The sequence below is a fragment of the Aethalodelphis obliquidens genome, unplaced genomic scaffold (assembly GCF_003676395.1).
Source record: "Aethalodelphis obliquidens isolate GAN/ISIS:26980383/991018 unplaced genomic scaffold, ASM367639v1 scaffold4, whole genome shotgun sequence".
NCBI classification, from domain to species: domain Eukaryota; kingdom Metazoa; phylum Chordata; class Mammalia; order Artiodactyla; family Delphinidae; genus Aethalodelphis; species Aethalodelphis obliquidens.
The window spans coordinates 61,184,103-61,209,211 of record NW_020837948.1 but is presented as its reverse complement, the minus strand read 5'-3'; the positions used below and the strand labels follow the sequence as shown (position 1 = coordinate 61,209,211).

Below are 25,109 nucleotides of genomic sequence, written 5' to 3'. Positions count from 1 at the left end.
TCAGCCCCAGGTCCGCTGTGCTAACACAGCTCCTGAGAACCTGGCTTCAACGCAGACAGGACATAAGGCAGAGACCTGACTTGTGCACTTCGGACAAGGTAAAATATCCCAACTCTGAAAACGGAAACACATCCCATTCTCCTGCACCAGCGGGGTGAGGGTTTGCAGCGGGCGGTGGGTGTGGTGTGGGGTGTAGGTTGGGAGTGTTTTCCCCCCTTAGAGTCCTCCTGCCACTTGACTCGCGGCCCTGCCCTGACCATTGTCCGCACATCTCGTCCCTCCAGCTTCCGGGCCGCGGGCGAGATGATTTGCTGCAGATGACATCAGCTCTGGGCCAACGGCTGGAAGAGCGGAGGCAGCCACCCCGTGAGGATGTGCCGGGTGGTCCTTGCCTCCTCCTCTTCCTCCTCCTCCCCGGTTCCCTGCCTAGTCTCCATATAAGAGGCGCCGCCTCCCCGCCCTCTCTCACTCCCCACTCCTCTCCGCCGCGCGCTCTAGGAGAGGGCGGAGGGGGAGGTGGCGCGCAGCGCCAGGAGGAGGGGAGACGCAGGGGGCGGAGCGGAGACTGCACCTTCGGAGATAATCCTTTCTCCTGCCGCAGAGGAGAGGAGCGGCCGGAGCGCGGCACTTCGCCGAGGCATAGCAAGCCGGCAGGATGGCGACCGTGGTGGTGGAAGCCACCGAGCCTGAGCCGTCCGGCAGCATCGTCAGCCCGGCGGCGACGACCTCGCCCAGCCTGTCGCATCGCTTCCTCGACAGCAAGTTCTACCTGCTGGTGGTCGTCGGCGAGATTGTGACCGAGGAGCACCTGCGACGCGCCATCGGCAACATCGAACTCGGTAAGAGGCCCTGCGCCCCGAGGGGACGCGTTTGGGGAGAGGCGCAAACGCGACCCCACCCAGGGCGCGACGGCCACCTTTCTCCTCCGGCACACCCCGCGCCCATGTCTTTCCCCGCTACTTCCCGCACTCGGTCCAGACTCTTTTTTTCTGGGCTCATTTCGGAGAATAATTCGAATTATCAGATTTGAGACGCAGTGGGAGAGCCTCCTAATCTTGACGGATCCGTTACCAGGCTGGGTCGGCAGATCCCAGCTGGCTACCGCCTCTCCCGCTAAATGAGATGCAGGTGTCAAAGGGGCAGAGGCCACAATAAAGCCGCAACCGCAGGAAACCAAAGGTGGGGGGGGGGCGCTGATGCGGCCACTCCTTTCAGCCCCCCTCTCACCCCCGCAAAATGCTGGGATTGCCCCTCGCCGGCAGACCCCAGGCTTAAGTACCATGTGCCAGGGCTCTCGTGGGAATCATTCCCACCACAAACACCTCAGCCCCCAAGAAGTGCCTTTGCTGGCTTAAAACCTCCCCATCTTTTCTTTCCTTGGAATGACTAGGCTAGTCCTAGGGCCACGCCCGCTTCCCCCCCCACCCCCCGAGATGCGGAGATGGAGAACCGCCTGCGCCTCCTTCCCAGGAGGCGCCTGCCTCGCTACCGCCCCTGGGGCCTTGGTTGCAGCTTTTAGCAAGGACAATGGGACCCCCAAGTTGTGGGGTGGGGCTTCTTTTAAAAGTCTCGGCTTCGGGAGTGATGGCTTAGGGAGGGGGACGGCGGGAGGCTCGCGGGTAGGGCCGGCGCCTCGCCCGGTGCGCGCACTACTGGCGCGCCCTGCAGAGGCCGAATAGCGGTTTGCCTGGAACCCTGGGCGGGGCCGTGAGGGTCCGGCGGGCGCAGCCTCGGGCGAGCGGACCGACCCGCCCCGCAGCCCCACCCGGGCTGCCGCAGTGCCCCCGCCCGCCGCACCTGCCCCCCGCACTGCGGCGCCCCCGAGTGGGCGCGGCTGGCCGGGAGTGCGCTCCGCCAGGGCTTGGGGGTGCTACCTGCCCCCACCTCTCCCCACCCCGGCTTTGTTGCGCTCGAAGTCCCTGGGTAGGCAGTCTGTCCTCTGCCTTTCCCTTTACCCCCGGCGTCCCAGACCTCCCCTCGCCCTGACAGAGGTCGCTACTCCCTCCCCAGGCCCAGCCAGCGCTCTATTCTCTCGGGGTGGTGCTGAAGCGGTTCTGCCCGGAGACACCGGCTGGTGGGCGTGGTGCAGTCCGCACTGCGGTCTCTACGGCAGCCCGAGGCGGACAAAGGGCGTTCACGCAGCCCTCGCTCCCCGCGCCCGCCCCCACCCCATAAATTTAAGAAGAGAGAAAAACCTTGTTTTAGATGAAAAAAAAAATAAACGCTAGTAGTCTGCCTCTGCATTTGGAAACGGTCGCCTGTCCCCAGAACAAAAGGCTGCAGGGTGGGGGCTGGAGTTGCAGACCTGGTTCTTTTGTTTAACTTTAAAAGCACTGATGTTCCCTTTCAGATTAAAAAAAAAAAAGAAAGAAAGAAAAAAGAAAAAGTGAGCAACAAGCAGTCTTGTTATTTTCTTCGGAAAACAATATTTAAGATATAGGATATGTCAATAGTGAAATGCCTCATTTGAGCATCTCAATAACGCTTTATTTTCAAACTACAGCCCTTTAATCTGATCTGTACTAATTTAGTTTATTTGCACATTTTCTCCTTGGAAGATTTCACACGTACTGATTTTGGGTGTGGCTACTGTATGAATCAATGACTTTGTATTTTTTAAAAAATATTATTTGTCAGCACCTTTGCTGGGAAGCAATAATACATCAGGAAGTGTTTTTCTATCTATAAAAGGTTCATAACCACCCGATGCAGTGCGAGGAGAGGGACCACCATCCCCATTTTGGAGATGGGGGGCCCAGAGAGGCAGGAAGGATAAAGGGACCAGCTCAAGGTGACACCACTCATAAGTGACAGAGGTGCCAGCACTGCAGCATCACTGGTTTTCTGGCCCTGTCATGATGTTAGTGCAGGACAAGCTAACATCAGGGAGATCAAACAGCAATTTTCAGAGCTTGCCTTTATACAAAAGGCAATAGTCATCCACTTGTGGGCAGCGCCCCATGCAGGGAGGTGGTTCAGCAGTCACCTTCCATGTAATTATATTCCTGCTTTGTTACTCTGCTGATATCCTTTTAGTGCCCCGTTTCTCAGGGTGTTTATTCAAGCTGCTTCTGTTTGAGGATAAACTAGAGGCATTCAAGTATCGCTGTGAAGTGCTCTCTACTGTGTTTTACACTGCTAGCACTTAGTGATAATATTCAGATTTGTCTTCCTGTCTTTTAAAAAAATTTTTTTATTGATGTATTATATAGAGAGGAAAAGGCACAAATCATAAATGAGGAGCTTGGTGAATTTTCACAAAACGACATACCTGTATGATCCTGATCAAGAAGCAGACATTACTGGAATCCCAGAAGCCCCCTCAGGTTTCCTTTTCAGTCAGCATGCCTTCCTGATTTTTTTTTTTTTTTCCTTTTTTGCGGTACGCGGGCCTCTCACTGTTGTCCCTCTCCCGTTGCGGAGCACAGGCTCCGGACGCGCAGGCTCAGCACCCATGGCTCACAGGCCCAGCCACTCCGCGGCATGTGGGATCTTCCCGGACCGGGGCACGAACCCGTGTCTCCTGCATCAGCAGGTGGACTCTCAACCACTGCGCCACCAGGGAAGCCCGTCTTCCTGATTTTGAATTCCCTGATTCAGTCAGGTTTTTGCAGGTACCTCTGAAATGGCAGTATTGATCCCATTAAGAATCAACCAAGTGAGTGAGCAGAGCCATTTCCTAACGCACAGTAACAGATGCTGCTTTTCCTCTGGAGATCACTCTCTTGGGTCCTGGGTTCTCGGATGCAGATCAAGCTGCAGGGCCTTCCAGTGCTAAGTGAAAATACTGCTCCCGTAGCTTTTCCGACAGTCTGAGATGACTTAGCAACAGGGCAGGCTGGCTGTTTCCCTGTGCCGGATTCGCTGCCGCCTCAGCTTTCAGGTCCCAGCTGGACCTCCTCCAGAGGTCACTCTGATACCACGGCTGTAGTTGCTGGTGCCCATGGACCCCGTTGTGTGAAGCAAGATGGAGATGCTCCAGGGGGTTCGGCTCTGCTTGTGTGCTGCAGGCTGGGAAAGCCGTTCATCATCTGTTCCTCTTGCTTCCCATTTCCCCTCTTGCCTTAACAAAGGCTCTGTGGGTTTGGAGACCCTGGTGACTTGGATTTTTGCCATTTGATGACTTGGGCCTCTTTGGGAAGTTCAGCAAATAGGTCTATAGGAAGATGGTGGTAATGCAGTAAATCAACAGGCCTGAAACACCCCAGCAGGGATGCTTAGTAAATTCTTCATGAAACCAGGTGTTACTGAACCAAACTCAGGTCTGCTCACCCTCGCACAGTAAAGCCAATCTACTGACACCAGGTTGTGGTGAAGGAAAGTGCAGCTTTATTGTAAGGTGCCAATACAAGGAGAATGGGTAGTTTGTGCTCAAAACCCTGAACTCCCCGAAGGGTTTCAGCGAAGCATTTTTAAAGGCAAGGTGAGGGAGGGCGTCCCAGCGTTTGTGATGAGCTCGTGCACAATTCTCTGGTTGACTGATGATGAGGTAACAAGGCGGTAATGGGCACTGTGTGCTCATGGTCATCAAGTAGTTAATTCCTTCCATTTGCTGGTGGTTTTAGCATCTGAAAAACAAGTCAGGAAGTAATGCATCAGAAACTAATATCTAGGTACTTCAGAGAGGAGCTAAAGCAGAGGATATAGGGGAGGGGTCTGTCCCAGGAAGGCCCCATAGGGTCCTGCTTGGTTACACAAGGAAGAGAGACCATCATTCATTTCTTCAGCTGTATTCAGAATGCATAATGGAGGGTCTGGTCATTTCTTCTCAAATTTGAAACAATAGACTTTCCTCAGACTGGTCTAGCTTTAGTTAGTTAGTTATGCAAGACTCAATGCCAAACCATTGTTGCTCCACCAACTGCTCTTTGGCACCTCTGTTGCCCCCTTCCTAATTAGTCCCCAAGAAGGACTTAACAGTCATCCCTATTTTTAGCAGAGCCTCCACTCCTCCTGTTTATTTTAGGACATGGACTACATATATCCATGCCTTGCAAAACTAATTCTATAGCCTTGTGAAAAGTTTTCTTTGCTTTATTTTTTTAAAAGAAACTAAAACATATAAAGAATACTAAGTGTCCGTTTAATGTTTTCAATTACTGTTAAAGAGTTTAACTTTCCTCTAGTTAACATTGGGAATCAGCGGGATTTGTTCATAATAAGATAGATGTGTGTAACATCTAATGTCCTGGATTTTTAGATGTAAGTTTCGCTAACTACAGTGTTTCTGATGTCATTTATTGAATGTTTTTAGTCTAAGATGGTTAAGAGAATTAACCCAGGAAAGATTTGGGGTTTCATTTCCATTTTGTTTCAACAGGAAAACAACAACAACATGGTGGGAATTAAAAGAAATGTTGGGGACTGTTAAATTGATTATATTCATCTTCATACGTTTCAAAGTCAAAAGGCAGATGCCTTCTGCTTGCGCTGCTTAATTGGTATTACCTACTAAGGGTTCTTTGATCCATGCTGAAATATAAGCCAGACACTAAACTAAGGTCATTAAATTGATGAGTCATTATTAACCTTCTCTAAAGGCTTACTTTTTAAATAAGTTCTCACTTTTAGGCCAATAAATAAATTATTATAAATCACTTCTTTTGCTTGCTTCTAATGTGAAGTGCTAGCCAAGACCTCAATTATTTATCATCAATGCTTTGAAACGAAGAACTCTGTAAGATACTGTCTGCATTACACATAACATATAAATTATGAACGTCAAATTGTTGGCTTAAAACAAAAGGAAAAAAGCAAATTGAAGGTTAGGTCAAGGGAAAAAATAGGAAAACTTTTCTCTAGGAAAGAAAACCTTATGGAATTTAGCATTTCCTTTGTTTTAATTGTTTCTTTATGATTCAAATCTGACTTCAGATCACGTTTTAGCATAGTTTTGAAAATAGAATCTTATGGTTATAGTTTAGTAATAATTTAGGAACTTGGGCAAAAAATATTCAAAGTCTGTTTCTGAGAGGGAGCAACTAAAGCTCATGGAAGAAAACCAAGTTGCTCAAATAGCAGTCAGATAGAATCCGTGTACCATTTCAGCACACAATGCATGGTCATTTCTTTCTGCTTTCTTCAATCTATTTATTTCAGGATATAGATTTTCGCCTTTAAATGAGAGGCGTTTTTAAAAAATTGTTGGTTTTATTAAATAATCCTGCAAAATGCTTGCATGATCAGTAAACCTGGCAAGATCTAACCTATGTAATATAAGGCGACCTGGTTCTTCCTTATTGTTCACCCTGACTTGTCCTGTGATACCCACCCCCCAACAATACACACACACACACACACACACACACACACACACACACACACACACACCCTTTTCTTTTCTCCTTTTTTCATCTGTCAACTTTATGTGCACTTTAGCCTCCCCTTGTGCACTGCCACCCCTGGAATCAGAGAACTGAGATGGAAATCCATGATCCTTTGTTCCCGCCTGGTCATCAGGCTACACATAGACAGTGATGGTACTTGCTTCCAGGGCTGGAAGATAGTGCCAGGTTAGGCAGGGGTGTTCTCAGGATGCCTAGCCATAGGCCAGCTGCCCACGGGTGACAGATGTTCTCTGGGCCCAGTTTAAAAAGTGGAGGTTGATCTCCTCCAACTGGTGGGGTTGTTTTGTCCCCACCTGGGTAAGCCTGTAAGGGCACAGTCATGATAGAGTTTGCTGGAGAAGCAGAGGCCCAGGGAAGAGCTTGACCCGGCGTGGACTGGGGGATAGTCAGAAAAAGGGCCAGGAAATTCCATGGCTTTTCTACTGCCCACTGGAAACCAGGATGACCTGCTTCTGAAAGCCTCTTCAGACCTTCTTTACCAGCACCCCACTATCCCCTCCAGCCATGAACTCAGGGAGGGGACTATGTGAGAAGAGCCAAAGAAGACATTTTTTTGTCCTGTGAGCTTTAGAGAGGCCACTGCTGGCTTCCTCTTAGGCACAAAGGAGCGATATATAAACTAAGTGCAATATGAATCTTCATTGAGAAGCAGTATTTCCCTTGACTAACATTATCCAGTAGAAGGTACAAGGTAATTACACAGTCTTTTCTTTCTAAAATTGGTATAGAAAGTGGCTTGGTTCCAAAATTTTCCTTTCCAACTAAAATTACTAGTAAATCCGTTGTAACCTTTATTTTATAAGTGGTAGTAGTGATGATGCATCGTTAAGATGTAATTTGGCTGGAAATTGCTCCCTTGAAAAGAGAATCCTGAATTTTTAATTTCACTGGGAGTATAAGTTACATTACCAGCTGTTTGCTAATGTAACTTAAAAATTACTAAATGGTTTTTCTACTGTTTCATACTTTTTCCATTGCTGAATCACAAATCATACAACCAGGAGTTTATGAAATAAAAAGCAAATGTTTAACTGCATGTGTCATGACATTGAAGTTAATTGAAGCCAAGGGAAAAATGGCAAACAACAATCTAAGAACAAGTCTATGTATAACTCTAGATGAAGCCATTCAAATAATGTAGCAATTCAGACATTTCTTAGAACAAAGGCAGAAAAATTATGCAAATTTAATTTTAATACATGTGTTCATTATTAACTTTATTGACCCTACTTGACAAGCCTGAAGGCAAAGTGGAGCTCAGACCTGGAGCACAGATAATCCAGTCACCAATTTCCAATTAAGCAGCTCAGACAGGAGCTCGATGATTTTCCATGCTAGCTGAATACATAGTATATATACGTGGAAGTAAAATACTCTGATGAATTCAGGCCTCTCGACCTGTCACGCTTTCTGTGAAACAAACAAAAACCCATGTATCATTTCTGCACGGAAAAGATCTGCAAAATCACAACATGCCTTTCTTGTTAAAATTTAAATACTCCGTTAGCACAAATGCAAACTGAGGCTGTTAATGTTTCCAGGGAGACCCATAAAATTCTCCCTTGTAATTTAGCCTCTCTTTAGGAATGTTAACTCTTGCACACCTGAATTCTTCCCAAAGATTGTATGAGAAATTTCTCCCTCTATGTAGTAGATGTACATCTATTTGAAAATATTTCTCATATTCGTAAAGATGTTTGGTGTGTCATCTGAAGATATTTTAGATGTGCAGTCAACTCAGTTTCCAGAATCTTTGTTGTGTGTGTGTGTGTGTGTGTGTATCTACCTTCATTCTTTGCAAGACAGGAAAACTGAACAAGATTTAAATGGGGGTAAATGCACGTATGCCTTAAGGATTTGAGAGGTGTGTTTAAATAACACACTGCCATTTATACTTCCAAGTCTGTATGCATGACTAATGACCAGCAAAAATGATTAAATGACCAAGTGTTTATTTAGAGATAGTTCACCTGTGTGGTACCCCTAGACGTTCAAGTCCCTGCCTTTAGTAGATAGGCAATAATGATAGTTGTTCCAGAGGTTTGTTTCCGGCAATGGAGGATGCTCCATGCAGGGGTACAATCTAGGATACTACCTACATAATGGCTCTACCATGAGCCGTCTATTTGGGAAGATATAAAAATACATGAAAAACAAACACACGCTCCCAGTTCTGTGGTTCCCCAATTTTGCCTGGCCTGCTTCCCAGGACTCCCACCTCTGCTGTACCCTTTAGCCATCTCTCTTGGAAGGTCAGGAGAGAGGAAGGAGGAAGAGATGAGGGAGGTAGGGTGTCAGCACTCCTTACCCTCGTATTCCCCTCACCCCAGCTTCCAGTCTTGTGAACAGAAGCCTGAACTTTTGTGGGAATAGACAGTTCATGGCCCTCAACTCTGTAGAAGTTTTATACAGTATAAAAAGTTGCCACATTTCTTTGCCTCTGGATAAGAAAATTCAGGACAACTAACAATTGTGAATGAAAGAGCTGTCTGCCAAGCCAGTCAGGTAAATGCCTGGGAGGACAGAGAGGCCACGTCTTTTAAGATTGAGATCCAGCTTTCTTAGCAGAGATCACACAAATTTTGATTGATATCTAGGGGTTGAGAAATCAAGGTCAAAAATGCGAGGGGTAAAGAAAAGTTACCAGATACACAAAATGCATATGCACACTGCAAAAACCTTTAAAAACAGAGCCCTGGACTTGAATGCCAGCCTCCATATCTCTGCTTCCCCACCCTCATTCTACATTTTCTAGCCACGTACAAGCGGACCATGGGAAAGCTAGCAATTGTCTGGTAGCCCCCTAACTGCTACAGGCTCACCATCTTCCTGTCCTTTCTACTCCCACCCTGGAGTAAAGCCTGTCATTTTCCTAATAACTGTTTTCCTTTACTCTTCCAGAAGAGCTGCATTTACATTTTATGAGAGGCAGGAGTTCAGTCCACACTGCTAGTTATCCTTCCCCTGTGGCCTGGTGGAGAGACTTCCCCGGCCCTCCCGTTTTGTGGGCATCCACTGCTGGTCACCACGCTCTTCAGGAAAGGAGTTTCCACATCCTTCCTTAAAGCTTGAGAAATGCTACCGTGATGTTTTCCAAACCACTTCGAAATGAGTAACTGGAGATCTGTCATCTGTCTTCCTTTCCTTCCTTAGGAATCCGATCATGGGACACAAACCTGATCGAATGCAACCTGGATCAAGAACTGAAACTTTTTGTATCCCGACACTCTGCAAGATTCTCTCCTGAAGTTCCAGGTGAGGCTTAGTTAAGTATTAGTCAAGGTAGAATTTGAAAGGACGAGAAACAGGCCATTGGCTGGAAAGCTTTGCCTGGGGCATGGAAAAGATTTCCTCTTATTGCTAAAGGATTCTTTGTGTTTGTTATTATCAACTAGGTCAGCAAGAAGCCATATTTTAGGAAGGTCAGCTAACTCTTAAGTTGTCACTGTGTGGGTTTCCATTTTGTGGAGTCTTAAAAGTTTTTAAGTTCTAGGGTAAATTTAAAAAATTTTTTTCGTATTTATCTCACTGTACTCTGAGCTTAAGGGTTTGTAAACTATTTAAATGTTAATTTTACTCACATGAAGTTATGAATACAAATTGGATGCTCCCAGAATTTCATAACTGCCCTTCCCTCTCAAGAAAATGAAATATTTGCTTTACTGCATTTTCTATCTGAATGAAATACACATTATCATTTTCGTCATTGCATTATCACCTACTTTTCTTAGTGTGGGTAAAAGAGTCTGAAATTCCAAACTACTGTTAAAATAGCCTTTCTTTCAGAGATGAAAAGAATACTACAGAATAATTAAAGGTAAGGACACAAACATTTGTCATTTATGAAGATGCTGCCGCTAACTAGCCGCTTCACTGGGGATGTAGTCTACCTGTGCCTCTAGGCCTGGGGATGTAGGCAGACTCACCCACCTTGTCTTCCTCATGTGGGCTGTGACCCATACTTCTCCCACTTAGTCACATTTGAGGATTATGAACAGAGTTACTTGCCCATAAAGACTCTAAACCTGGGGTGTGTTTTTCAATAGCTCTGCCATTGATCTATCATGTACTGTTTTGCATTTTATTTCTTAAATACCACCTAAATTTTATGTAAAAGAGAGAACACCCTTTTCTGTTTACATGATTTTGTTGTATGATTGCAAATTTTGTTGGCGTTGATAAAAAACCAGCAAGGAGGTTCAGCCTTTTTTTTTTAAATCTTTTTTTTTTTTGCGGTACGCGGGCCTCTCACTGTTGTGGCCTCTCCCGTCGTGGAGCACAGGCTCCAGACGTGCAGGCTCAGCGGCCGTGGCTCACAGGCCCGGCCGCTCCGCGGCATGTGGGATCTTCCCGGACCGGGGCACGAACCCGTGTCCCCTACATCGCAGGCGGACTCTCAACCACTGCGCCACCAGGGAAGCCCAATTCAGCCTTTTTGACTGATTACATCGTTGTACATACTTGTACGTAGCCTTGTACATACTGAGATTGGAAATCACTTACAGACCGTCAGTGCCTTCATGCATCACACTTGGCTACAGCAGTATGCCCATGAGACTGGGATAGTTCTTCTCTTTGAGTTTGCTATTAGAATAAAATCCCTTACTTTTCAGTTATCAAATGAATTGTAGCTTTCAAGCATGGAGTTGAGTACATGTGTTCAGAAAAACTTAGCAAGAACTGGTTCATTAAAAGTTAAACTTGCTGTAAAGCCATGTGAAAATCAGCTCTGTAGCTTTGCGTCGAGCAAAAAGAATGATCCAGAGACTATCAGACAGCGCATGATTTGCTGAAGTAAAGGTACAGTATATGGTTGTTTCTCTCGTTGTTATGTTGCATTTTTATGTCTTGCACATTTCTGTGACTTTTGAATTCATCTCACGAAAAGAAAAATAAGGGAAGTACCCTTTTCGAACAAGTATGTTTCAAAATGTAAAATTCAAGCTTTTATCCTTTCTCTGTAGGTTGTTCTGGCTTTCTTGCTATGACTTTTTTTTTTTTTTTTTTGGTAAATGAATCCTGTGATTTGCATTGTGTTCCTTCATCCTTGTATTTGACTTTATAGAATGACAGTATATTGTGAAATGAAAGGCTGCAAGAATTGCTAAAGAATTAACCATTTTTGAACCAGGGACCTAGTATGACTCTTGTGGACTAAGGAAGGTCAGGTCCCCCCACAAACCACTACCATGGGCTCATGTAGCCCATTCTCCCTTCTTTTCCTGCTGTCACCCACAGTAAAGGTTGGTTACCGACCTAGTTGTAGCAGTGCTGTGCTAGGCTCTGTGTCTAGAGATTGGCGCCTGGACACGCAGCACCCTCCCATTCTTGCCAGGTCCAGGAAGAGGTTATGAGCTTCCTTCCCCAGCCTAAGAGTGCAGCTGTGCGGGGCTGGGCCTGCGCTCTGAGAACCGAGCATCCAGAATGCCGCCATGGGGGTGAGGCCCTGTGTGGGAAGCATTCAGAGCGGGGTGAAGGTTTCTAACCAAGACTACAGCAGAGGTTAAAAGCACACGTCAGATTCAGTTCAGGTAAGTAAGGGTGTTTTAGAGAGAAGAGATGTTACGTTAGAGGATGAGGGTGCCAGATTGGGTAAGCGGAGATCGTAGGGTGATCGCTGGATTGGACCCAAAGAAGTCTTTAGCTTTTCCTGGACGAACTGAAGGGTTTTATGGGAACATTTGAGATCTGTTTTTTAAGTGGCTCCAAATCTAGTGTGTCTTCCCCACTCCCTGATAGTCTGTAGAAGCGAATGCCTGCACCTCAGGCCCCTAAAATGGAGTCAGCGGAACCTCTGCATTTAGAGTTTCAAGAGTCTGAGTTAACTTAGAGGCAAGGAACGAGATGAAGGTTGAATCCTCTAAAAAAATAAAGCTGTCCCTTCAGCCAATTAAAAAATACCTAAATAGCACCTACAGTGTGCCAGGCCGTGTGGGGTGGGGAAGGTGAACACAGTGATGAACAAAAAAAACACAGCCACTGCTCTGCTTACTCTTGTCTTCTTGTGAGAAGAGTAGGCATTTAACAGTCATATACAGACTAGCATCAACTCTAGCACCCTGCATCAAATCCAGACAGTGTTTTTGTTTTGCTTAGGCTGGCAGAGTTTTAATAAAATATTCATTGCCCTCCCTGATGACACAAGTATAGGGGCACTCAGAATCTGTAGCGATTTGGTCCAGGACTCCTGTGGGTACCAAATCCGATGAATTCTCAAGTCCCTTATATGAAATGGCATGATGTTTACGTATAACCTACGCACATCCTCTCATATACTTTAAATCATCTCTAGATTACTTATAATACAATGTACAATACCTAAAAGCCATGTAGATAGTTGCCAGCCTGTGGCAAATTCAAGTTTTGCTTCTTGGAACTTTCTGGAATTAAAAGTATTTTCAACCCTTGGTTGGTTGAACCTGCAGATGTGGGACCCGCAGATATGGAGGGCCAACTGTAGGTGAGGAGCTAGGGTTGCCCATATATCTGTTTTGCATTCATGCCACTATACCCCTGTTGCTATTTTTAAGAATTGGAGAGTCCTTATAAAAGACTGGTGATAGCCTCAAACGCAGCTAATAGCTCATGCGAACAGCACAACCAGATTTGTCAGATTTGTTCCCTTGTACTAGTTTACGTCTTGTACTAGTTTTTAAACATGGTTTTGAGATTCAGTTGGCCTATTTCTTCAGGATTGCAGGTCTGATTGAATGGCTTAGTCATCTTGAACAAATATCCTTTGAGCAGGAAGCTGGAATATGTTGCTTTCTCTGCAGAGGTGGAGGTCATCTACTATGAATAATGAGGTGATGGGTCCCCCAGTTCCCCAGAATGTGAGCTCTGGGATCACCAAGTGCCGTCCAAGTCTGGCATGCTCGAATTCTTGGAATAGTCAGTCATCTAGGGTCATCTTACTCGCTCAAACCTGTTGCAGCATTGACTTCCTCAATATCCTTCAGCAGATGTCTCTGTTCCCAGGGCAGATCTCTGCTGATTAGCCCTGGTGTAACACCACTCCTGGCCACATCTAAGCAGGGTTCAAGTGAGACCAGTTATCTTGAGAGAAAAGGTTATGTATTCTTTCATGAACACCCCCCAGTCTTTTCACTCAAGTCAAAGTTCAACAGTTGAGTCTTTTGAAAATAGAGGAATAGTCATATATTTCCTTATATGTACAAATTCAAATACTATTGTAAATTTTTGTTTATATATTACAGTATGTTTTTTGTACCTTAATTGTGTTGGATGAGAATCATTTTGATAAATCTTACCATGAGAGTAGAGCTAGGTTTACCATGCTGAATGGAATTTATTTCACACTCCATTCCTGTTTGCTTCTCTCCCTAACTTAACTTGAGATGTGTCTGCCCCTAACAATAGAGAGGACTATATCCTAGGGTTCTAGAAAGTGTCCCATGATTGCCTGTGTTAGACAAACATCATTTCAAAACAACAAACAAATACAGAGCATTCCTAGGACAAGGGACACCAGAATGAAAATGAATTTCAGTCCTTTTTCCATCATTTTGCTACTTCTGCCTAGAAAAATAATTCAACATTTTTGTTAACCCAAATCCTCACCAGCAACAGAGCACGATGCAGATCCTGGATCCTAGCTCTAAAAGTTATTTGCTGTGGGATCTCTTGACAGGTTACCTAAGCATTCTAAGCCTCAGTTTTGTTGTTTGTAACACAGAGATGATCACTTCTACCTCGTAGAGTTTTCATGAGGATCAAGTGAATTAATTTGTATAAAGATCTTGAAACAGTGCTTATCACATGGGAAAACAATAAACATCAGCTAGTATTAAAATTGTGGCCCTTGTTGAAAATCCATCAGATTTGTATATTTGGTGATTATTATTATCTAGGGGAAAGAGTGGCTTTAGATATTGGCTGGCTTCCTTTTCATCATTAAAAACTTTGTATGAAAGGTGTTTCTCGGAGAAGCAGTTGCCATCGACATTATCAGAAGGCACATAGTTGCTGAGTGTGTACAGGAGACAGCAACATGCTTTGGCTGGGTTTAGGAAGGTCCTTTGGGTGTGAGAGCGAAATGGAGGTGACGCATTAAGGTGCTGCCACAGCAGGACCGTAGGGCAGGGTTGAAGACCATGTGCAAAGTGGTCCTGTTGCTGCCCCTCTGAGGATGCTGAGGTGGGTGAGATTGCTAGCCTGCTCTCTCGCTGTGATGATCTGTCCACGGGCGACGTCTTCTGATCCCTCCTACCCCTCAGTTCTCTCTTCTTTTCTCTCCAAACAACAAGTGACTATAGACTTTTCCAGTTTTAAGAAACTGAGATTTCTTATGGCTTATTTTCTTAGTCAACTGAATAAATAGTAGTAAGACTTTGGTACATTTACATTTTGTCACTCGTTTTATAACTCCTAGATCGCATTCACAAAAAGGCTTCACGTGGTGTGATTGACTTTGTGATGTGTATATGGGTGCTTCTGTTTTAGAATCCATGCCTTTTCTCTGGAAGGTAAATAAACCACAGATTTGTGCTGAGTGACTGCTCAAAATATCTTGCCTCAAGATTGGTTTTTGACGGAGAATTAAAATCAAGCCCTTTGAATTTAAGTCATGAGAATCCCTTTCACGTTGAAGAGTCAAGGATTTACAACATTTGCTGGTAGAATGATAAGAAAATACTAAAATGCTCTTAGAAAAAGTCTAAGAATGTTGGTACTCATCTTCTTTCTCTGTCTAGACTTGTATGTTTAGTCTGTCGTTGCACAGAATTAGAGCCTAATTGTATGTGCCTAGAATACATCAACCCCTCTGTAACAGCCAGTAATGAATGTGTTTTCAGCCCTGCTCCCAACCTTTAAAAGATAAAGCACACAAATACACGTTCACTTGCATTCGAGAGGCTGACGCGACCCTCAGGGATCCTGTGATTTCCGAGGGAAAGCAGATGCATTATCCCCTGTTCTCTCTCTCTCACGTGCACACGCACAGGTACAGGCACTTGCTCACACGCCCAGCGGGCTCATCTTTTCTCACTGCATCATCATATGAGGTTATGGCAGGAATCCTGGTCTTAGAAGAAAATGGCAAATAAAGAGCCTTAGTTTTGTTGAAGTAACCAGACCTCTGCTTAACATCCATTGAGGTCAATGCCGCCCGCCTGGGAAGGGGACTCCCATTTTAATGCAAATCACTCGCCTTTCTCCACTCGCCCCCTGCCCTCAGCCTTCCCGGCCCCTCCAGCTTCATGCTCCACCCAAGTGCTCCCATTCACACGCTGCCCCAAACTGCCTGCTTGCCCCTCGACCCCCCGCTCCGTCCGCATTCCTTTGAAACAGTGAGAGGGCCAGACTTTCCAAGGAGAAGATCCAGAATTTGGTAGTGTATGCAATACAGGCGTTAATTCCTGTGAGGTTTGCAGTTTGCTCAGCTTTGAAATTTGGCGATCCTTTATATCCATAGATCCTTACAGCGCATGTGATTTTTTTTTTTTCTTTTTCTGGTGCAAGTGTGGCCAGAGGAATAAAACGGTGTTTCATTGCCCTGTGCAGATGCCTTCATTCCCCAGGGTTGTTAATGATGGCTCATTCGGACCACCCTAGAAATACCTATTCATCTCACTTTTTTTTCGGAGTCGGAAGGATGCTTTACTCTGCCGGCTGTAATGGCTCTCAAGCAGTTCCTAATGGGCACTGCGGGACCACTCAACGTAGGCAAGCATAGGCAGGAAGGTAGCAGAAAATTGGCTGCCTGGGCCCAGTAGCCATTTTGGGGGCTGTCAGTAACCCCGCCATTAAATCTCTCTCGGTGCATCCCAGAACAGCTGCTACCGTCGCCCACCAAGGACGGCATCTTACGCTGAATGTCAGTGCTTTTGTCTTCATTTCCAGAGACCAAAGAGAGCCCATGGTTTTTGCTAGATTTGTTGCTGGGGTGGGTGTGTATTTGTTTGTTTTTAAAGCACACCACACAGCAACCAGCAAGTACAGTCCCTTTACTTTTTACTGCCTGCTTTTTTTTTTTTTTTTGTAGGATGTTTTTTTCAGCATCTATGAAAACATGCTGGAAATGATGGTGGAAGATGAGGAATAAAGCATAAGCTAGTAGATTTCTTTTAAAAAAGTCAAGTAATATTTCTGAGTGTTTAGGAATAAGCAAGGAATTTGTAAAGGGACCTATGGAAGAATTAGGTATCCCCACTGCTTATAAGTTAGTTGGGAAAATATGTCATTCACAGCTTTAAAAGACACTAACAAAGAGTGTTTCCTTAATTTAAAAACCATGTGTGTGAGAGAGACAGACACACGAGGCGGGGTGTGGGGGTGGATTTAGTCAAATTCCTAAAGAAGGCAAGGGGTGAGAAATGGACATCATAACAAGCATTGCATTTTGATTGTTCAACCACAGATTGAGTCACAGTGACAGAGGTTACCCAGGTACCAGCACCCCACCCCAGCCGCAACCCAAGCCTAATTAAACGCTACCCAGGCAACCATCAAGTATCTGCAAACATCATACTCCAGGGCTTACGCCTTTTGTTTTCTCCGCCACGGTCTAAGGGTAATTTCTATTGCATGTGAAGTCAGATTTCTTTGGTCCTAGAGAAATGTGAGAAAGTAAGAAGTGCCCCTGGGGACGTGCACTTAAAATTGGGCCACAGGGACTGGAGAAATTAACATAAACACAAGACGAAAATAATGTTTTAATAAACTTTTCTAACCCATGTCGAAGCCTTGCCTACAGTCAGGACTAGAGAGGTGACTGCTTGCAGAAAATGCAATATGAGATATGATTTAAAAATAAAATTATCTAATTAAAAATGAGAATTAAAAGCCTGGGGAAGGTGGCGTTCTATGAAATGTGGCTGCTTTCCGCAGTTACAGCATCGCTCATTTTAAAGACGCAAACTGAATTGCCTCTAAAAATTGCCTTATGGAGTTAATTACCTGAGGGTTTGAGATAAAATATGAACATCCCTGGATCGCCTTGATTTGGAAAGCCCTCTAAACCTGCCCTTTGCTGGCCCTTTCTTTCCTGATCAAACTGATTTTCATTGGAGGCTGTGAGTAAGTGAGGCACAGTGGAGCATTTTGGACGAAATTCATAGATTCCCTGTTTGCATCTCCCATGGAGAGTCTGGGGAAGGGACAGCTGCTCCCCTGAGGGAGCACCGCATTTTGGTGCACCTTGTCCCTAGGATACTGATCCATATAGACGTTGCTTTTTGGTTCCGGAGATGTCAGTCGGTGGAAATGTCACATTTGGGCAAGCTAACTTGATAGCCATAAAACTAAAGACGGCATAAATTCTGCATCTCAGGCTGACGACACTCTCTTGGTACAGAGCTCCTCAGCCATTTGGGGCAGTTGTTTTCTGCATTCTAAATTCCCATCTGGAAGTGTAGACCTGTGTAAAGAAAAAGACCAGTGAAATAGGCATGAAGACTGATTGATGGAACTCTTCCCCTTTAATGTTTGTGTGCATCCAAGACAGAGAGAGAGAGAGAGAGAGAGAGAGAGAGAGAGAGAGAGAGAGATGGAGGGAGGAATACCTTATCATATTTGGAAAGGAGATAATCTTTTCATATTATGTCTTTTAGAAGGTGTCGTCATATCAGCCAGTCATTAAATATTTTTGTGGCAGTTCCTGGGAGTTGTTTACAATTGAGCCTGAAAATAAGATAACTAACAGAACAAGTCAGGGTATAATAATGTGTCAAATGAGAATTTTGCAGGAGAGAATCCTTCTGTAAATTTTTTTGTTCAAGCTATTTAAAAAAATATACAGGCATAAAAATATGCACTAAAATCTTATTATCTGTACAAATTGAGGCATAAATACAACAGATCTAATGTACTGGATTCCCTCTGTGATCGAGAAATTTGGATTCACACTGAATTAATTATTCCCTAGTTTGGAGCTACATTGTAAGCCCTTAAATTTAATTATGAAAAGATTGAAACTTTTAGGATTCCTTCCCCCCTCTCTCCTCCCCTTCCCAAAAAAAAGAGCATGTGAGAACAGAACTGCTGAACTGAATGTAGAGACTTGATTTCAAAATTGTCTTCATCTTTGAGTGCTGGAAAATTATCCATTGGCAGACTCTGAAGACACTTGGGAGAGATTGTGGCAGTGAAAGGTTTTATGGAAATAAATCTGAAGTAATCGGTTCACTGCCCCGAGGCTAGAAGGGACACTTTGGAGAGAGCAGGGAGGGGACGTCTGTTGTGAGCTGCTTCCCAGGACCACCCCCTTCCAGAGAGTCCTCGAAGCCTGACCTAGTCAGCAGCTCTGGGCCACACCTGAAATTACTGTTGCCCACGTAGCCCCCTGAAAAGTTGCTATGAGGCCTTTCCCCTTCTTGCAAAACAAAGGGGCTGGACTAGATTGGGGTATCCGAAGCTTTGTTCTGCCAACTGTTAGTTCTCTAAAATATTAATAGATAGTCAGTGGGGAGGAATGCCATGGTGAAATAAATCTGGGAACTATGGCATACTAGATCTTGTGTTTTGAGGAGCCATAAGGTATGTAACTGCGTGTAAATAAACTTGTTTAGTTTTGTATAACCGTAAATGTCCTTAACCTGTTTGACCTGTCACTTCCACCGCTGCTGTCTCCCAGGGATCTAAATTTCTCTAGAACACAATTTGGGAAAGGATGGACTAAATGACCTCTGAGTCCCTTCCAGTTTTTGTATTCCATGATTCATGGATTTTTACTAAATTGTCTCATCTGTGAAATGTAGAAGGGAATTTGTCCTGTTCTGTGTTTAGCTTACAATGGCTTTTAATCCAAGTTTTAAAATGTCAGTGAACAAATTTAGTTTAGAAAATCTGCCTGTCGCATCTGCTAGGATTATTAATTTTAGGGGAAGATGCACGGCTTTTTGACACTCAGGCTGATCTCCCAGTTTGGTAATTCTTGGCCCTTGGCTTTTCCCATCTGTCTTTACCTTGCAGACAGACCAAACAAGACAAAACTTAATCGTGTTTGCACGATGCCAAACACCTGCATGGAAAGTATTTCAGATGTCAAATTCTTGAGTGTTTGGTCTACATAATGCCAAATAGGAAATAGCTCCATTTTTTCCCATTAAAATTAGAATTTCCACGTTGATGTTTGGTGCTGCATTGAGCTTCAGATTAGTTACTTATTCACAGATCTTTGGAAGGAGGCTGAAGACTCAGCCTCCTGAGTTCTGGGGATCATCTGTAGGTTGAGTGTATTAAAAGTGCCAGGGACCTCGTTTGTTCTGGATAATTGAGAATGGCCTGCGTTTTAATAAGCATGATCAGCTATGCATATCTTGTCCTGTGAACCATCAATTAGCACAACACAATTTAACAAGTCAGTACATGCAGATATGAACACCTTTGGGAAGCAATGCTCAAATCAAATTATTACTGACAGTGTACAGCTTGCATGCAGGTAATCATTATCAGAAAGCCATGATTGTCCAGAAGGGAAAGTGATTTTTATGGTAATGTGTCATGTGATTGACTCTTGGTATCTAATAACCTTTGAGGTAACGATTTCAATCTGTCCTCTCCCTAATTTGATCATGTTTGCAAAAAATGTTTAGTTCACTCCCTAAGACCTATGTGTAATATTTTTACAGCAAACCTTACAGAGTGTTCTAAAACCCAAATGAAATAATCTTTGTACCAAAGACATTACTGATAATATCTCTATGGATGAGAAGACTGGTGGGCTGGTTAATCAAATATTCTACGTAATAGAGAGTTGCCAGTAATTCCTTGTGGGATTATTATTCTTTGAAAGTTTTAGAATCTAGTTATACAGCCCTTTCTTTTATATATACCCTCAAATTTATCTAGAATTAGAATTCCTAAACCAAATTTATTTCTTTAGCTCAGGATATATTTAAACAACGTATAGAAAACATGCCCTTAGAAATCTGTTGTTCCTTTTTCCTTCCGATTATGGTGATATTTTCAGAGGGAGTTTTTAATAAATAACTATTATACCTTTGGGGCAAATATTGGCATTTTATTGACGCATGGGCCAAGAGAGATGCACTCACACGAGAGAACACACTTTGTTTGCCACCTACTTGGAACCCAAGCTCAGAACAATCTAAGTGAGTCTTCCTTAGATAATTCAGGAGGAAATTCCCCTGTGCTTTGGGTCCTCATTACAAACGCTAGTGGTAACTACACTGTCTACACAGGGGTGTGCTGATTAGAAGCAAGTTCTTGTTATTGAAATATTAGTGAGCAAACCATTTATGTTGAGCTAGCCAAATGGCCACCTCAATACTAATATGATTGTGTTTCTATATAAGACATCGGATATCCCCGGTAGTTATACTGCTTTTGAAGAAGAGTTATTGGATCTAAGTATTGCAGTGGAACTCAGAACTGCGGTAGGGAAAGAAGGGGAGAGCGGAGAAAGAGACGACGGCAGTCTTCTAGGTAGCTTTACAAAATGCGACTTTGCAAAATATGTGTTAGCCCACTGCATTTACATTGTCCTGTTATATATACAACTACTACACCCCACGCCTAAGTCCTAGCCATTTTTCCTTTCTGCTTCCTATGTCTCTTGCACATGAAAACACGATTTTTTAAATAGAGAACTGTCTTCTCCATCACACCATCTCCCTCCTCATGAGCTAATAAACAGAAAAACCCAACCAAGTGGTAAAGGAAATGAGAAGTGAGATTATTTTTAAAGGCTTATGGCCTGTGCTTTTAGATGGTCTAGAATAGCTTTGGATCTGGGAATAGACAGGTTGTGTGGCTAAAATTGTGTAAACATTTCCATGCACATATGTAATTATACGTGTGTGCGTGAATGACTTTGCTTTTACATTATTTCAAAAACATCTTTCCTCTTTAAAGAAGCATTCCAAGAGGCAAGTAGATATCCGTTGATGAAAAAGTGACATTTCACGTGGGTTTACCTCCTTTACTTCCATTGTTTTGTCATCTGTATCAATCACTCAAGCCTTTTTTTTCTAATCTAATGTCATCTATTTCCCCCGTTTCTCTTTTCTTTTTCTTACCCTTTTTCCTAATATGCCCCTCTCCACTCTCCAATCACAGTTTTCTTTTCTACAGATAATGCCGGTTTGGGTTATTTTAAAACATCTGACAAGATCGTTGTCTGCTTTCTAAAGAAGCATTATATTATGTATTCGTTATACATATTATTATACTGTGTCTTATTTTCGTTTTATTGTTTTATACGTAGAACAGAGACTATGCGGAGCCTTTGGAATAACATTCCAGCATATAAATATAAATGAAATCATTTGGCAAATTGACTCACCCTGGGGTCATCTAGAAATATGATTCCATCATCAGATAGAAATTTCTGTTGTTGGGATCCTTTAGCCAGCAAATGGATTTTCTATGCTTGGTTAGCAGACTCATCAAAAATACGAAACTAGTTGTTAAAAAACAAAACAAAACAAAAAAACCCAGGCTCTAACTTACGACTTAAAAAGAAGGAAAAGAAAAAAAACCAACTAACCAAACAAAAACCTATTTCGAATGAAAAAAATGGAGACCAAAGACCTTGAGTCAAGTAATTGTAGGGCTAGATTTTTAATCTTTCAGGATTCTAACTTTTCAGAAATGGCTTTTTCCCAGTCGCAACTGAATGATAAGAGAAAAGGAATGCAACTAGGTCATAACCACAGAACTAAGGAGGCCTTAGGCTAATGTCCCTTAATAAAGAACCGTAGATCAGTGCCTGGCACGTAATACTGGCTTAGTATGTGTATGACAATGAAGAAGAGGTGTCATGGGTTTGAGAAACTATAATTAGCTCTCAGGCTTGACAAATAAGCTGCGTAAGAAATCTGAAAATTTGTAGTGATTACTTATATAGCAAACAATTTCTTTATTGCAGATTTCCTTTAAACATTGAGGTGCGGCAAAATGTTTATTTACAAACTATTGATTACTTTCAGAGACTTGGTAACCTAGAAGCTCTGGTTAAGAGCCAGTGTCTTGAGAAGCAATGGATAGAATCTTTGGAGGGTGGAGGTGAGGGATAGAAAATGTGTTCCAATCCCAGTTTTACTGCTAAGTAGATTGTGCTATTGTGGACATATTACTTAGCATTTATTAACTTCAGTTTCATTACCTCTGAGATTCCTTTTATGTTCAGTACTCTGATATAATGCCAACCCATAGTGAAAAAAGCCATTTACGTGTTAGAAAAAAATGGTTTGCCTGGAAAGTTGGTAGGCATAGCCAACGTGTAGAAGCAAGATGTGTTGTTAGTATAAAGTGCTTTGGGATTCTTAGGATACAACAACTTGCTTGGTTGAACAGTGCATAAAAACATATACACTCAGTCTATTCCTTTCACATATATATTGCTTGTCTGATGGGGCTGGTCCTGTGTCAAATATTGAGGTTAACGATAATAAGCAAAATAAATAAATCCGCTCCCACATGGTCTCCCATGGAGCTCTCAGTCAAGATAAGGAGGCAGATATTAATCAAATAGCCATGTAAATATGGATCACAATCTGTGCTAAGTACTAGGGAAGAGAAGGTGGTGCTATATAAGGATATAAGAGAGGAAACTGACCTATAAGGGGAAAGTGAGAGAACTGTAGAGCTGAGATGCGTGATGAATGCTTTTTATTTTATAAAACATTGGACACCGTATTTATCTTTCCCTTTGAATGCAACATTAGCAATTTAACCTAGTTTTACAGGTTCTAGAGTATACAGATATTTCTTGACTTTCACAAGGATCAATGTGAGGTTACAATAGCACATTTCTCAGGATATAGGAACAATTAAATAGACATGATTTTAAAATATTTCTGTGAAGATACTAACATTCTTGTAAGGATTCCACTACTTTGCTCTGAGTTAAGAATGGAAGTAAAAGAGAGCTATCTGAATATTCATTGGCCTCTTAAAAGCGTGGGCTTAATTACAAATTTGCTGGGCTGCAAAACTCCCAACGAGAGGGAAGTGAAGCAACCAAAATTTCTGAATCAGAATTTAAAGGTTTGTGTTGCAAAATAATTATGGTCCCTGAGTCCCTCTGGAACATCCCTCATATACATGGTTCTTAGAGGTTCGTTCAGTACCTTCTTCCCAGCATCTTCCCTGTGCCTCCTTCAGGGATACTCACCTGGTCATTGTAGGGCTCTGTTAGGCCAGACATCCCTTACTGATGTTTTCTTTTTTTTTTCAGGCCAATTATAAGCAGCTTCCTCGCATCACCTCTCTGATCATTTGTCATTCACCTTCTGGTTTAAATGTCCATTTCTCCTCTTGCATGGCAATTAATATCTCTTGGCCCTACTTGATGAAGTATAAAAATATTTTTGCTTTAACCTGGAGGATATGACCTAGCAACAATCTGTGTATTATTGGAAACCAGTGTCCCTCATTGGGAAAAAGAAAACCCGACTTTCCCATCAAGTCTAGTATAGAACAGGCTTTCTTGTTCTACATAGGATTTTATGTGAAGGTGTTAAAAATTCAGTTGCGTTCAGATTAACTTTCCCAGTCATTTGATCACTCCCAGATCTTGGCTGCTCTTCTGACGCTATCTGAAATTAAAATATGTTGTAAAGAAATATTGAGATAGAAGTATATTTCATTATTTTTTTCTGAAATACTCTTGAACCCTTTCAGACTGCAGACTTTGGTCTTTTTTCAGGTGCAAAGTTCCTTTCCATATATCCTTGTCATTGTCTCTGTTCCCGTTCTGATTTTAGCCTTAAGAATATGTATATAATTCTTATAATAGTATAAGTTGTTTTTATACTCATCCTCTGTCTCATCATTTTTCTTTGATCTTTTGCCACATGTTCTAGAACACCTCACATTTGCCTTGTACATCACGGTCAGTATTCTACAGGGTTTGTCCTGCCCTTTATTGCCAATTTAATTTCTGCTACTGCATTTCGTCTTTCCCAGAATTATTTTGTTAATTCCAACTGTCTTCTTTTTCAATCTCTACCTATAATTCAGCCCATTCTATTTTTATTGTTCACTGTCATTTCACAGAGATGATGTCTGCCATCTTTTGTATCGAGTGTCATTTTCTAAAATTTTATTTTTTTCCCTGTGGAAAGTCATTTTTAGAGATAGGGTTTTCCACCAAGCCTCAAAACAGTGCTCATTTTTTCTTGTGCTGCAGACTCTTTTCAAAGGTCCCATTTTTTTCTATTTATTTTCTGCTTCTTATAACACAGAGAAAGGTCTGTCCAGGCACAGCACTGGCTAACAGTGGGTTGTGGAGACTACTTACTGATACCCACTGCCCACTTGGGTGCTGACAGTTTCACCCTTTCATAAGTAGAGCCTGGAAGTCAGGTTCAGGTGCATATCCCCACCCCGTGTCCATGGTCCAGCATGTGGCTTGGGATGCAGGCCTGAGAAACGATGGTGTGTCTTTGCTGTCAGAGCTTCTGCCTCTGATAGAGAACTAGATGGAAGCTGCAGTTCTGCTTTGTACAAATAAGATGTTAGGAAGATCGTGTACAGTATGGGCTGCTCTCTGAGTTCTTCCTCTCTCTGCTTCCACTTGCAAGTGCTTTTCCTGAGAAACCATTCAGCTCAGGTTGTAATGCCAGATGGCAATATTTTTCTACCCCCAGTGTCTGCTGGGTTCTGAAGGTGAGTAGCTGGAGGGGAGGGGGGCAGGGAGCAGTGGGAACAGAGTTATCAGTTACCCTGCAGTAAGGGACCAAGACCTCTTTTTCTGGTCTCTGCATCCTAGACTTAGGGGCAGATATTGAAAGGGTGAGTCAAAACCTTTTTAACCTTCTTGAATCCAGCAAA

The 25,109-nt window shown here is 43.2% G+C and overlaps 1 protein-coding gene across 1 annotated transcript in view; it reads left to right on the top strand.

Moving 5' to 3' along the window:
- Positions 1–383: 383 nt before the first annotated feature.
- The window catches only part of MAP1B (microtubule associated protein 1B), a 94,114-nt gene continuing 69,388 nt past the window's right edge, over positions 384–25,109 (top strand). Inside the window, exons 1-2 of the mRNA XM_027100877.1 lie at positions 384–839; positions 9,501–9,602. Of these exons, the coding sequence (XP_026956678.1) occupies positions 656–839; positions 9,501–9,602 (286 nt within the window). The 5' untranslated portion in view covers positions 384–655. The remainder of the gene's footprint in view (positions 840–9,500; positions 9,603–25,109) is intronic.